This window comes from Tamandua tetradactyla, chromosome 24 (genome assembly GCF_023851605.1).
Source record: "Tamandua tetradactyla isolate mTamTet1 chromosome 24, mTamTet1.pri, whole genome shotgun sequence".
Classification (NCBI taxonomy): domain Eukaryota; kingdom Metazoa; phylum Chordata; class Mammalia; order Pilosa; family Myrmecophagidae; genus Tamandua; species Tamandua tetradactyla.
Window position 1 is genome coordinate 20,903,029 of NC_135350.1, and position 14,441 is coordinate 20,917,469.

The following is a 14,441-nucleotide window of genomic DNA, read 5'->3' on the forward strand; positions in this document are numbered from 1 at the left end:
TGGATTATTTCATTGTAGTAGAATAGAATTTGGATTGTTCACAGAATTGTGGAATTTTAAAGCAAGAAAAGAATTTATCAGAATTTTAGTTGAAGAAACTAAAGCTCAGAAGGATTAAATTTAACAGATACTTTTTAAAAAAGAGATGCTTTCACCTATCAGTTATCAAAATTCCAGATATGTTGATAGCATAGTATGTTGGTAAGTTTGTAAGAAAATAGATATACTCATACCTTGCCAATGGAAGGCAATTTGTCTATCAAAATTGCACGTGCATATGCTCTTTGACTTAGTAATTCTACTTTTAGGAATTTATGCTGTCTATATTCTTACACACATATGAAATACAATATGATCTGTTCATTGCAGTATTTTTCTGTACAAGTATAAGAATGTTCTTCCATATATTACAACAAATATATGATACTAATAATGGTGTTAATAGTTGGTATATGGGAAATATATACCTTATATAAACAATGGACAATAGTTAATAGTACCATTTTAAAAATCTTTCATTAATTGTAACACATTTTGCAAGGATTGAAAAAAGCACTGTTAAAAAAATACAATTACAAAAAAGTACTATCATCAATTGTAACAAATATTCCACATCAGTGCACCATGCTGTGATGAGATGGTGTATGAACTTGTATTTTATTTTATGCATGATTGTTCTGTGAACCCACAACTACTCTAATAGAATTTTTTTTAAAAAAGATAGAAAGCTATCAGAAAGTGTCAATGTATGCCAAATCTTTAACTGGAATACAATGGAGCTATTAAAATAAATGAGGAAACTCTTCATGTAGCCAGAGGGAATGATTGCTAAGATATTTTGTTTAAAAAAATCAAGGTACACAATAATGTGTATATTATTATTATTTATGCTGTTATTTTATAGACAAGTGAGGAAAATAATGTATTTGAATATTTGCTTTTATGGGCATAAGATCTTCAAATAACACGAGTTGTCAGTTAGGGAGGCATCTGAGTGTCTGGGGTGGGGGTAGGAGGTGGGAGGGACTCTGTGACTAACCAAGACTGGAATCTGTGTTCTTCCTGCCACATTATGTGATTTTAGAATAAAAGTTGGCACCTTACTTGTACTAATTCAGAGAATCAGTACAAAATATAAAATTTGCATAAAATAATATAAATACATGTACAGTTTTATCTTGTTCAAATTTACATAATTATCTGATAATCATGTATGTAGAAGAGTCCTCCTAAAGTTATAAGAATCTTTACAATTTAAAACCATTTGTAAACCAAAACTAAGTATGTTAAAGCACCTCACACACTATCTAAACTGTCCCTATGCAACTTTTTTTGCTTTATTCTAGCTAACTTCTATTTATAGATGCCAAGAAGTAGAGCCTACCTCAAGTCAAATGGACTCAAATTTAAAATTAGTAAAATTATTGGTACTTTAACTTCACATAGTAAAAAAATCTTTGCGTGTGTATTTGTGTGAGTTTTGTTTGTTTGTTTGTTTGTTTTAGGCAGAGGTTGAAAAAATAATTGCAGTTGCCTGGGACATTTTTCAACCCCTTCTTTTTGGACTGATTGGCGCAGAGGTATCTATTGCATCACTTAGACCAGAAACTGTTGGTAAGAATTTCAAGGTAGCACTTTTGAACTAAAATGAGCTCTTTCTATGTTCAGAAAATAGCTTTAACAGGTATGTGTTTAGTGTTTTGAGCTAAGGCTTTTAGATTAGTTGGTTACATAATAATGCTGGTATATCTAAAACAGTGATTTTTATAGCTTTTTGTTCCTTGTAAAGAAAGGTGGCACTATTGACCACCATCAAGATAATACAGGCCTTGAAATAGTTTTCCCAGAATAATAAAGTTACTGTTCATCCAGCCTTGTTCTGATCAAGGGCCAGAATTTTAAAGAAAATTAGTCAGTTCTATAATATGTACCCATGGAATAGAAATGTGTATTTGTTCATTCATTCTTTTATTCATTCATACAGTCAAAATCATCATACTAAAACACTTGATTCATAGCACTGCACTTAATAATTAATTAGCTTACATATTCATCACTTCCTCCTTTCCTCCCATCATAGTATTCATCCATTCTTACTAGGGATCTCATTCACTGCCAACTTCTGAATGTCAGACATGGATTTTTCCCTGTTTCTTATGCATCTTCATATATCCTTGTCTCAGTTTCCTTCTCTTCAGAATAATACAGACTGTATTCACTATTATGTTTTAAAAAAAAACCCTCCTTTCTTTTCACTTGCCCCTCACCTTCCACACTACCTTCCTCTTCGTCTTTTAAACTTTTCAAAAGAATAACTACATTACCCTTTTCCACTTACTCAGTTCCCATTCCCTTCCTCAATGAACTTAATCCAGCTTCAGTCCCATCCAACAACCAACCCTGTTGTCACCAAGATGATATTGTTAAAATCAGTGAATTCTTTTGTCTTTATTTGACTTGATCTCTGAGCAACATTTGATGCTATTGACCGCTGTAAGACACTCTTTTACATGGAAGTCTGAAGCTTCATATTTTCCAGTTGCTACCTTTACACTCTTTCCTTACACTATAAGTGGCTTAAACGATGCTCTTCATCGAAGTTCTTTCCAAAGCCTTCTCTTCTCACTATATATTACTTCCCTAAGATTATTTACACCCCATGACTTTGAATATAACTATATAATTACAAAGTATTTATCTCTGAAACAATTTATTCAGTTGCTTATAGGTCATCATCAATTGTATGTCTCACAAAACTTCTACCTCATATGTCTAAAACTTACATCACCCTCTCCCCAGATCTCTTCCTTCAGTGTTTCCATCTGGGAACAGTACTGTCTCTTTTGTATTTTGTACTTTCAAGCAACAGATACTTTTGAATATTTACCAACCTGGGAGAAATGCCCTTCAACAAAAGTGCTTCAAATCCTTTCCGTATAGAAACCATATTACAGAATCCCAACAGACTGCCCAGCAATGCCTATCTTAGTTTTACCAAGTCCTTAGAACTTGGGAAAGTTATTTATCCTCCCTCTCTGGATTTCAGTTTTTAAAGCTCTAGCAGAAGAATAGTTATATTCTTTAGGTAATATTAGGTAATAGTACCTGCTCCACAGGTTGTAAGGTAAAAGTAAAATAGTGCATTAAAAGTCTAACCAGTACTTGGCACAGAGTAAACACTCAACAAATGTTACTTTATTTTAAATCACCCTATTTCTCATCAGTCACCTTAGCTAAATTCTAGTAGCTGCAGCAGAGCTACTCAAAATCCCTTACTTTGCAAATGACGATGAACTTGTCATTATGAGCAAAGAGCTGTAAACAACTGAATTAGGTGGCTGTGAAAGTCATCCAGGGCTAATGTGCAGTTAGTATACACCAAGATGGTGAAATAGTTATGTACTACTGCCCATGTCCATTCGAATTGGTCAGTACCCAGCAGCCACGTTCTGATTGGCAAGTACCTTCCATACTGACTGATAAATATTTTAAATGTCACTGCTGGCCTTATACTCTGAAAGAATCCTCAATCTATTTCATGAAAATGTGATTGTTTCTCTTCTGTGCCCCCTTATCAATTTGTTTACACTGCACTTACCACATAGTACATAAATTCAGCTTATATTTTGTCCTCTGATTTTAATGCTCATAAAGGCAAGGTCTGTCCATTATACATTGTGTACCCAGTGCCTAGTTCAAAGCCTGCCGCACGTAGTCATTATTAAATAAATTCTTGTGGAGAATTTAAATGATTTAACTTCTTGTGGAACTTTGGAAGAACTATGGAAAAAAGTATGGTTTTTGCTATAAAACATAAGAAATATAACATTCAACTTTCCTTTGTAGAAATTCAAATATGCCTAGTTAATTTCTGGTGTTAATCTAGGGAAAACATTTTATTTTAAACGAATCATCTGATCAATCCTTTATAATGATTTTTTTTGCTAATTCATGCCTAATCATATTTCTATTATTGGTTTTTTAATGTTCTTTAATAATTTCTGTTGATAGTCTTTTGAATCAGTAACCATGAAATGGTATTTTTCCTCCAGTATTTCATTTCATCATTTATAAAAAGTAAATTTTTCTTACAGGACGCTGTATTGCCACACTGAGCATTGCAGTAGTAATACGAATTTTGACAACATTTCTGATGGTGTGTTTTGCTGGTTTTAACCTAAAGGAAAAGATATTTATTTCTTTTGCATGGCTTCCTAAAGCCACAGTCCAGGTAATGGTGGATAGGATGACCTAGTGTTTTAATTGATATTTCTAAATGACACTTTGAAACATTGAATGAGAAGACTTATTCAAATCTAGTGAAATCGAGTATTAAAAGTTTGATTTTTGAAAATAGTTTATACTAATAGACTCTGTAAGTCTTATTTTTACTATATTTGTTTCTTAAATATTGTGGCTCATTTAAATTTCTTTAGGTCATCAGGGTATAGCTAAGAATGCAACCCCAATACTACTAAAAAGCAGTGTTGAAGAAGGAATAGGTTTGAATTATCAGTCCTCTCTTTCTAAGTCATCTAGAGACATAGTTGTCAATTCTTTTCATTTCAATATTTTCCAAAAAGAGAGTGACACAGATATAGCATGATCCATCTTATAGTTTGAAAATACTCTCATTTTAACATGATTAATGATCAGTGATGCTGGGTCACACTTTTTATATATAATAAAGAGGATTATTGAAAAACAACTCAGAAAATACCTTATTGTTTTCCTAGATTATCAGTTGATATTAAATTATGTTCCTACCAAATGTCTCAATCACTTGACCTTAAATTTGTTCACACTAATAAGCAAGTGATCAAGAAAGCATTTACAGATAGGTGCTTAAAATTGTTGATCATTCATTTGTAGGATATCTGTAATTACTAACTAAATTTGAACTGTATAAATGATGGTTTGTTACAAATGTGATACATTACTGAGTGTACATTTATTTTCAAACTAATTGTGGCAGACAAGATATAATTGTTCCATCCCAGATTCTTTTGCAGTTATTAAATTTTTATTTTCATGGAATTTAAAAAATTAAAAAATCAGGTGTGCTAAAGAATAACATAAGGAGCTTTGGGGGATGTGTATGCTTTGTAATTATATGTTAGATTTTGTGAAGCTGTGAGCTTGGGCATTATTCCAGAGAAGCTTTTTTTTTCTTTCCATCAGACTTTCAAAAATATCTGAGACATAATGGTTAATAATACTGTGAGGTTAATACAGTACAGTAAGTGAAATAGTTTCTATTCACTGTGTCTCCAGCTTTCACCCTATTTCTATTAACTTCAGCAGATGAGTATCCATATATTTAGTAGCTTTAGTATGAAGGATTTGTTACAAAATGTCAAAATCTGAAAGAAGTTACTTTCCTACCATCAAGCTAAAGTTTAAAGTAAGGAAAGAATATCTGCGATCTGTTGGATAATGTCTGTTCTGTAGAGGTACATATTATGTAGAAATTTCTTTTCTCCTTTTGCCACTTCACAAGAAACAAGACATTGTATGTGTATGTGTATGTGTATATATATACACACACACACACACATACACATACATACATATTGGCATATTTTAAAAAAATTTTTATCGCATAGTATAACATCTATACAAAGCAAAGAAATAAAAAAAGCAATAGTTTTCAAGGCACTCTTCAACAAGTAGTTACAGGACAGATCCCAGAGTTTGTCATGGGCTACAATATGATCCTCTCACATTTTTCCTTCTATCTGTTCCAGAATAGGCTGGAAAGCTATATATTTTTTTTCTCACCACATCGACTTTTTTCTTTCTTTTTTGTGGAAAATAACATATATACAAAAAAGCAATAAATTTCAAAGCACGGCACCACAATTAGTTGTAGACATATTTCAGAGGTTGGCATGGGTTACAGTTCCACAATTTTAGGTTTTTACTTCTAGCTGCTCTAAGATACTGGAGACTGTATCAATATCAATGATTCAGGGATCATATTTATTTGTTAAATCCTGTCTTCTCTATATAACTCCACCATCACCTTTGATCTTTCTGTCCCTCTCTTTAGGGGTGTTTGTGCTATGGCCATTCTAACTTTTTCATGTTGGAAGGGTCTGTCACTAATATGGGGTAGAAAGATGGAACTATCTGATGTTCTGGAGAGGCTGAGCTAAGTTTCAGGACTTATCTGGTCTAGGAACTTATCTGGAGGTTGTAGGTTTCTGCAAAGTTACTCTAGTACATGGAACCCTTGTGGAATCTTATACATTGCCCTAGGTACTCTTTAGGATTGGCTGGAATGGTCTTGGTTGGAGGTTGGCAGGTTATGATACGTAGCAAGGTCTAACTGGAGCTTACATAAGAGCAACCTCCAGATTAGCCTCTTGACTCTATTTGAACTCTCTCAGCCACTGATACTTTATTAGTTATACTTCTTTTCCCCCTTTTGGTCAGGATGGCATTGTTGATCCCATGGTGCCAGGGCTGCACTGATGCCTGGGAGTCATCTCCCATGTTGCCAGGAAGACTTTCACCCCTGGATGTCATGTCCCATGGAGGGGGGAGGGCAAAGATTTCATTTACAGAGCTGAACTTAGAGAGAGTGAGGCCACATCTGAGCAACAAAAGATGTCCTCCAGAAGTAACTCTTAGGCATACATATTGGCATATTTTTAAACTTCTTTGTCCATGACCCTCTATAAGAAATATATTTTACTTTATAACCTAGCATATATACAACCCCCAAAGCATGCATACATATACACATACACACAGAGAACTGGAGAAAAGATACTAAACTGAAATGTGTGCATTCTCACTAAGAATCTATGAAGTGTTAAATTAGTTATGGTGCAAGATAAGCTGCAATACCAAAGAGACCCCAAAATGCAGGGATTAAGTGAGAGATTTTTATTTCTTGCTCACCAGCAGTCCAGCTTGGACATGCCAGAGCTGACAGGGTAACTGCCATCCTCAGCATGTGACTTCCATTCATGGGTCCAAGGTGACAATCCCAAGTCTCACCATCTCCCATCCAGTGGTAAGGGGAAAAAGAATAAGATTGTGCACAAAGGGGCGGGCCACGGTGGCTCAGCAGGCAAGAATGCTCGCCTGCCATGCCAGAGGACCCGGGTTCAATTCCCGGTGCCTGCCCATGTTAAAAAAAAAAGGGGGGGGGGGGAGACTGTGCACAAGGGCACAATCTACAAGTGGCATTTATCACTTGACGCTGACCACTCAGTGGCCAGAACTTAGAAACATAGCTATGTCAAGCTGTAAAAGAGGCTGGAAAAAGTTTCTACTTGGACATCTATGTAGCAAACTAATATAGGAGTTCTAATATAGCAGAGAGAAGGGGCATTCAGATATTCTGCCATTGTGTCTGATATTTTCACTTCTGTTTCACTGCCATGAAGGCTAACGTTGTACCTACAGAATAAAGGGATAATCAGATTTCCCTACGTGCATTGATAACGCTGCACTTTGTCTCTGAAAGAAAATGAGAATCTTCATAATGCTTTCCATAGATAAATTCTAAATAAAACATTTCACTAGCTCCTGAGCCAAAATTACCAAATACCTAATAGATTAACTTCAGTCTACTGAAGTACCTACCACTTTCATTGTCTCATCATGCTTAACAATTAGTTCAAGTATAAAATAATACATATTCTTAAATTTTTAGCCCAAATTTAAAACTTCACCATCTTTGAATAATTGTCACTGCATTTTTTTCATCTTGGTTTTTTTTTAATGTAATGCAAAGTGTCTTTATGACAAGCATAATCTTATAGTCATATTCATCTAACGCAGACAGCATTAGGACAAATGGGTATTCAGACAAGTTTTTTTCACATTAACCCAGACAATGTATAGCAACTTTACACACTTATAGTGATTTTAACTTTTCATAACATTTTCACTCTTTTCAATAAAAATCAACAGGAATACTCTAACCCCACACTTTTCGACACTGACTCCAGTTGGGAACCAATAAGCAGGAAATACAATTAGGATCTCATGGGTGTGGAGTGGGGAACTTGACAAACAGCTGGATACCACATTTGTGTCCAAAGCAGGCCAGGGCAGAGCAGGGCTTTATATTAGCTTAAAGACATCGGGGATTCACCTAATAAATAAGCCATATCATCTCCTTGATCATAAACATTTTCATTAACAAGAGCTGGCAAAATATAAGTTTAATAATGTGCTCTCTTCAATAAGAAAGGCAACATCTAATGCTGTGCTGACCTAGAAGTTTATTATACTTCTGTTGAAATATTGAGAGGAGCATAATGTCTTATTAAAGGAGAGCACATTGTTTCATCCAAATCAGTTGCATGATTGAGAGTGAAGTTCTCCAAGAATAAAAGCAACTTTTAAGACATTTATAATTTAACAAAACAGGAAACTCCTGGTGACAGAATGAGTATGGTCAGTGAACAAATGAAATTTTGAGCCAATGCCACATTCAGAAGTCATCTACTCTGTTGGCATTATTGTTTATTACCACCAGGACAGTGTTAATCATGTCTTTATACAGGAGACCCCAAGCACATTGTGAAGTGAATGGCTTTTGCTTTCTCCCAAGCCTTAAGATCAAGACAAAGAAAGCAATAGTAAAGCTGGCTGGGAAGGGATGGTAGGAGGAGACACCGCTACAGCTTTATCCTATTCCCAAGTGGGAAACTACAAACAGGGAACATTGGTGGCAATAGCTAACTTGGAACGCTAGAAGATAAGCTTCACCCAAGGTGCTAGAGGCTGTATAAATTTGGCATCTTGCACCAAGAGGGCTGGATTCAAGTAATGACTTCATTACTTACCCATGTGACCTTGGGCTTTGGTTGGAGTATCACACTTATAAAAATTAAATGAAATATTTCATTAAAAGTACTTACCACAACAAAGTTACAGTAATCAAAATAGCATGGTACTGGCACAAGGACAGACGTATAGACCAACCAAATCAAATCAAGAGTTCAGAAACAAATCCTCATACCTATGGCCAATTGATTTTTTTTCTACTTTCAATTGCATTTTTCTTTAACATTTTTTACTGTGAGATATATAAAACAATACATTTTAAAAGCACATTTTAACAAATAGTTACAGAACAGATTTCAAAGTTTGATATGGGTTACAGTTCCACAATTTTAGGTGTTGCCTTCTAGCTGCTCCGAGACACTAAAGACTAAAAAGAAGTATCAATATAATGATTCAGCAGCCATACTCATTTGTTAAATCCTAACTTCCCTGTTATGACTCTTCTTTTTCCTTTGATCCTTCTCCCTATCTTTAGGGATATTTGGGCTATGCCCATTCTAACTTTTTCACATTGAAAAGGGGTGTTGACAATATAGAAGAAGGGGATGGGACTGGTTGATGTCCTTGGAGAGACTGGTTCATGGGTTTCAGGACTTATCTGGCCTAAGAACATTTGAAGGTTTTAGGTTTCTGAAAAGTAAGCTTAGTGTGTGAAACTCTTGTAGAATCTCACATAGAGCCCTGGGTGTTCTTTAGAGTTAGCAGGAATGATGTTGGTTGGGGTTTGGCAAAGCATTGCAATTAGTAATATCTAGCTGTTTGCATAAGAGTAGCCTCCAGAATAGCCTCTCGATTCCATTTGGACTCTCTCAGCCCCTGATACCTTATTTTATTACATTTATTTTCCCCTTTTGGTCCAGAAGGCATTGTCGAGCCCGTGTTGCTATGGCCAGGATCATCACGGGGAGTTATGTCCTACATTTTCAGGGAGACTTTTACCCCTGAAGGTCATGTCTCATGTACAAGGAAGGGTAATGGTTTTCCTTGAAAAGTTGGGCTTAGAGGAAGAGAGGCTGCATTTGAGTAACAAAAGAGGTTTCCTGGGAGCAACTCTTAGGCATAATTATAGGTAGTCATAGCTTCTGTGCTTCAAAAATAAGTTTCCTAAGGGCAAACCTCAAAATCAAGGGCTTAGCTTAATTTTTTTTTTAGTAAGCCCTAATGTTTGAAAGAATACCAGGGGGAAGTTTAGTAGTTCTGTATTTTTCCTCCAGTCCCTCAAGGGACTGTACCAGTACTTTTTAATTATCAGCCCACCATAGTCTGGGATATATCCCGGTATTACATTAATCTGTACAGAATTAGAAGGCCTCATTCCCACTCTGGGCTCCATGTGTGTGCATTGTTTAAGTGCCCTACCCAGCAGATTGATTTAGATCAGGTGTTACAGAAGATTTAGGTTCTAGACACAATAAACCTCTCTGCTTTTGGTCTCATACAGTAGGTGAAGCTCTAGAATATATCCACTGTTGTCCTTTGCCTTGTATTCTGATTTACCTTAGTCCCAACCAAATAGGCTTTGTTTGTATCTCTAATTGAAGCCTGACCTCTTTTTCAGTTATTTTAACAGTTGTTGTGTGTAGGAATGCTGACTTTCAGAGCTGCAGAACTCCACCTCTGAGTCTTAGGTACCACAGAGGTACCCAAAGTTCTGGGGAAATACCAGCTTATGCATATAAAGCACAGCATCTCAGAATCTAGAAATACACTTACAACTCCAGAATAAGTGTGACTGCTGTAAGAGCTTACAATCTAGGCTCCAATTCTCTTATAAGTATTTTCTAAAAGATACCATATCATATTTGTCCTTTTGTTTCTGGTTTATTTTGTACAACACAATGTCCCCAAGATTCATTCAATTTGTTGTATGCCTCACAACTTCATTTCTTTTTATATCAGCACAGTATTCCGTCATGTGTATACTCCACAGTTCACCATTCTGCTTCTCAGACATTATACTCTTCAGCCCCCTCTATTTACTGAGCATCATGGATAATTTCCAAAATAAACAATTCATGTCTTACAGTGTCCTCACTTAGTTGTACAATCATCAGCACTCTCAATTTTAGACAAGTTTCATAGGTCAAAATAGACAAAGAACCAATAATCTCAGCCTCACCAAATATCAAATCTAAACCTCCCCCAGCATTTGTCCTTTTCTCTAGATTATTTACCCCTGATATTGCTATGGTATTGTTGATGTCTTCCTGTTAACTATATGCCATAGCATGCAATATTAGTCTTCCCTAGATCCCTGACTCTTTCTACAAGATTAAACCTTTGAAGTAGTTCATGTAAGAACTTATTTATAATTGTAGAGTTATATTGGTGTAATACATGACTCTGTACAACCCTTTTAATCCTGTTCACCTTCAATGTGGCAATGTTGCTTATAACCCCACTAATAAACTACCTTCACTTCTATTCATTCCCTTACATTTAAGTTCATCCTCACTGGGTTCATCCATCTCTAGCTTTTGTGTACCACTAGGTCCCCTGTATTCTACATTGTAATCCTCTGAGTTTACCTTTACCATAGTCATAATAGGAAAATCATACAGTGTTTGTCCTTTGTGTCTGGCTTATTTCTCTCCGCCTTATATCCCCAAGGTTCATCCATGCTGTCATAAACTTCAGGACCTCAGTTCATCTTACTGCTGCATAATATTCCATCATACGTATATGCCACATTTTATTTACCCACTTGTCTGTTGATGGGCACTTGGATTGTATCTAGCTTTAGGCAGTTGTAAATAGTGCTGCTATGAACGTCAGTGTAAAAATGCCGTTCTTCTTGGTATATACCAAATATTGGTATTGCCAGGTTGTAGGTCAACTCAATATTTGGTTTTCTGAGGAACTATCAAACTGTCTTCAACAGTGGCTGTACCATTATATATTCCTACCAGCAATGAATAAGTGTTCCAATCCTCTATATCCTCTCCAACATTTGTGGCTTTCTGTTTGTTTAATAGCAGCCATTCTTATAGGTGTGAGGTGATATCTCATTGTAGTTTTGATGTGCATTTCCCCTATAGCTAATGAAGATGAGCATCTCTTCATGTGCTTTTTAGCCATTTGTATTTGCTCTCTGGAAAAATGTCTATTCATATGCTTTGCCCATTTTATAATTGGGTTGTTCTTTTGTTGTTGAGTTGTATAATTTCTTTATGTATACAGGATATCAAACCTTTGTCTGATGTGTGGTTTCCAAATATTTTCTCCCATTGAGTTGGCCGCCTCTTCAACTTTTTGACAAAGTTGTTTGAGACGCAGAAGTTCTTGATTTTGAGGAGTTCCCATTTATCTATGTTTTCTTTGGTTACTTATACTTAAGTTGAAAAGTTTAAGAAGCTACCTCCCATTACTAAGTCTTGAAGATGTTTCTTTATATTTTCTTCTAGGACTTTAATGGTGCTGTCCCTTATATTTAGGTCTCTGATCCCTATTGAATTAATTTTTATATAGTGTGTGGAGTAAGGGTCCTCTTTCATTTATTCTTTTGGCTATTGATATCCAATTCTCCCATGCCTATTTATTGAAAAGACTGTTCTGTCCAAATTCATTGGATTTGGGGGCCTTGTCTATGATCAATTGACCATAGATTTGGTGGCCCATCTCCACACTCTCTATTCAATTGGTCAATATTTCTGTCCCTGTTCCAATACCACACTGCTCCCACCATTGTGGCTTTATAAGCGATCTTGTTCTTTCTTAATTCCAAATTCCTAAAGATAAAAGAATGAGGTGACTCAGGAGAAAATTAGTATACCTGAACTTCATGTTATATTTTTATTGATATTGTGAATGTGTAGCTGCCTTGTGCTATGAAATGTATTTGTCTGATATATTCAGAACCAAATAGTTGCATATGAATCATTGATCTGTCCCCATGCAAAGATAGGATGTATTTTCTGACAAAACTAACTGTGAACGCTCTGAAAGACTAATAGAACTCTCTTAAGTCAAAGAAAGGAACAAGTAGTTTGTTTTCACAAATGATAAAATAATTCACCTTTTTAATATGTACTTCTGCTATCCTTTTTCCTACTTTACTCAAACTTTTATAGGCTGCAATAGGATCTGTGGCTTTGGACACAGCAAGATCACATGGAGAAAAACAGCTAGAAGAATATGGAATGGATGTGTTGACAGTGGCGTTTCTGGCCATCCTTATCACAGCTCCAGTTGGAAGTCTACTTATTGGTTTGCTAGGCCCCAAGCTTCTCCAGAAAGCTGAACATGAAAATAAAGTTGAAGAAGTTCAAGGAGAAACATCTATACATGTTTAGAGGTGGAAAGAGAGAACAGTGAATGTAATGATTAGAAAACCACTACTAGAGGCTACTTTTATCAACTACCGGAGGCCACTTCTATCAAAATGAATAGAAATATGCACTGAAATATGTAATGTTTAAGGGCAATAGAACCAAATTTAGGCCATTTCTTTAAACAGCATTTGTAACCATGGTTCTTTCCATGTGGGTGGTAAAGTTCTAACTCTCCAATCCTGAGCTCTCTACCTTCTTTTTTTCCAAACACCCCTTTGTTGTATATCTTTATTTCTATGGAGACATATATACTTTAATGTGCTACTACAAGTTAAAATTAACATGGTGTTTCAGTTTGCTAAAGCTGCCAAAATGCAATATAGCAGAAATGGGTTGGCTTTTACAATGGAGATTTATTAACTTACAATTATAGTTCTTAGGCCACAAACATGTCCAAATTAAGGCATCAGCACAATACCTGGACTCTGAAGAAAGACCACCAGCATCTGGGACACCTCTGTCACATGGGAAGGCATATGGCCAGCATCTCCTGGTCCTCGGCTCCTGGGTTCCATTGCTTTCAGTTTCTGATTCCCATGGCTTTCTCTCTGAGCATCTTTGTCCTCTCTTAACATCTCTAGGGCTTTTCTGCCTCTGTGATCTCTCTGTCCAGGTATTTCTCTGAGCTCTCTTAGTGTTTCTTTCTCTGTTTCTCTCTCTTAGTCTCTCACAATGGACTCCAGTAAAGGATTAAGACCCACCTTGATTTGGGTGGATCACATCTTCATTGAAACAATCTAATCAAAAATTCCCACCCACAACAGGTCTGTCTCCACAGGAATGGATTAAAAGAACATGGCCTTTTCTGGGGTACGTAACAGCTTCAAGCCAGCACATATGGTAAAGACTGAGTTCAGTATTCCTTTCTGCCAGCTGAAAGCTTACTCTCATTAACTGTTAACTATCACCATTTTGCGAACCATGGTTGCCTAAGGTTCTCATCCTTTGACTTGTTCTAGCTTTTCTTTTAAAATAAAATTTAAAAATTTAAACATAATTCGTCCCTTATCAATCTCTACCCACATTTTCCCTGCTATTCTGCTTCTTCTCTATTTCCCTACTCTCTTACTACCTTTTTGTGAATTATTATAACTGATTAGTCCCTACTGAATTTTTTTTTTTGCTTTATTTTGTTTGGGGGTGCATGGTCTGGGAATTGAACCCAAGTCTCCCGCATGGAAAGCAAGCATTCTACCACTGAACCACCTGTGTACCCTGAAATTGTTAAGTATACAAAGAATCTTCATTGGTTCTTCCTCTTGCCCCCATATAGATGTCAAACAACCTCATCCCTTGGGT

The 14,441-nt window shown here is 35.9% G+C and overlaps 1 protein-coding gene and 1 long non-coding RNA gene across 5 annotated transcripts in view; one reads left to right on the forward strand and one right to left on the reverse strand.

Annotated features, from left to right (window-relative positions):
* Positions 1-14,097, forward strand: part of SLC9B2 (solute carrier family 9 member B2) — a 63,288-nt gene extending 49,191 nt beyond the window's left edge. For all 4 annotated transcript variants that reach the window (XM_077142663.1, XM_077142662.1, XM_077142661.1 and 1 more), the window contains exons 11-13: positions 1,506-1,614; positions 4,095-4,231; positions 12,882-14,097. In XM_077142663.1, the coding sequence (XP_076998778.1) occupies positions 1,506-1,614; positions 4,095-4,231; positions 12,882-13,103 (468 nt within the window). In that variant the 3' untranslated portion in view covers positions 13,104-14,097. The remainder of the gene's footprint in view (positions 1-1,505; positions 1,615-4,094; positions 4,232-12,881) is intronic.
* Positions 1-14,441, reverse strand: part of LOC143668083 (uncharacterized) — a 32,725-nt gene that overhangs the window by 16,055 nt on the left and 2,229 nt on the right. The gene's annotated exons all lie outside the window — the stretch shown is intronic.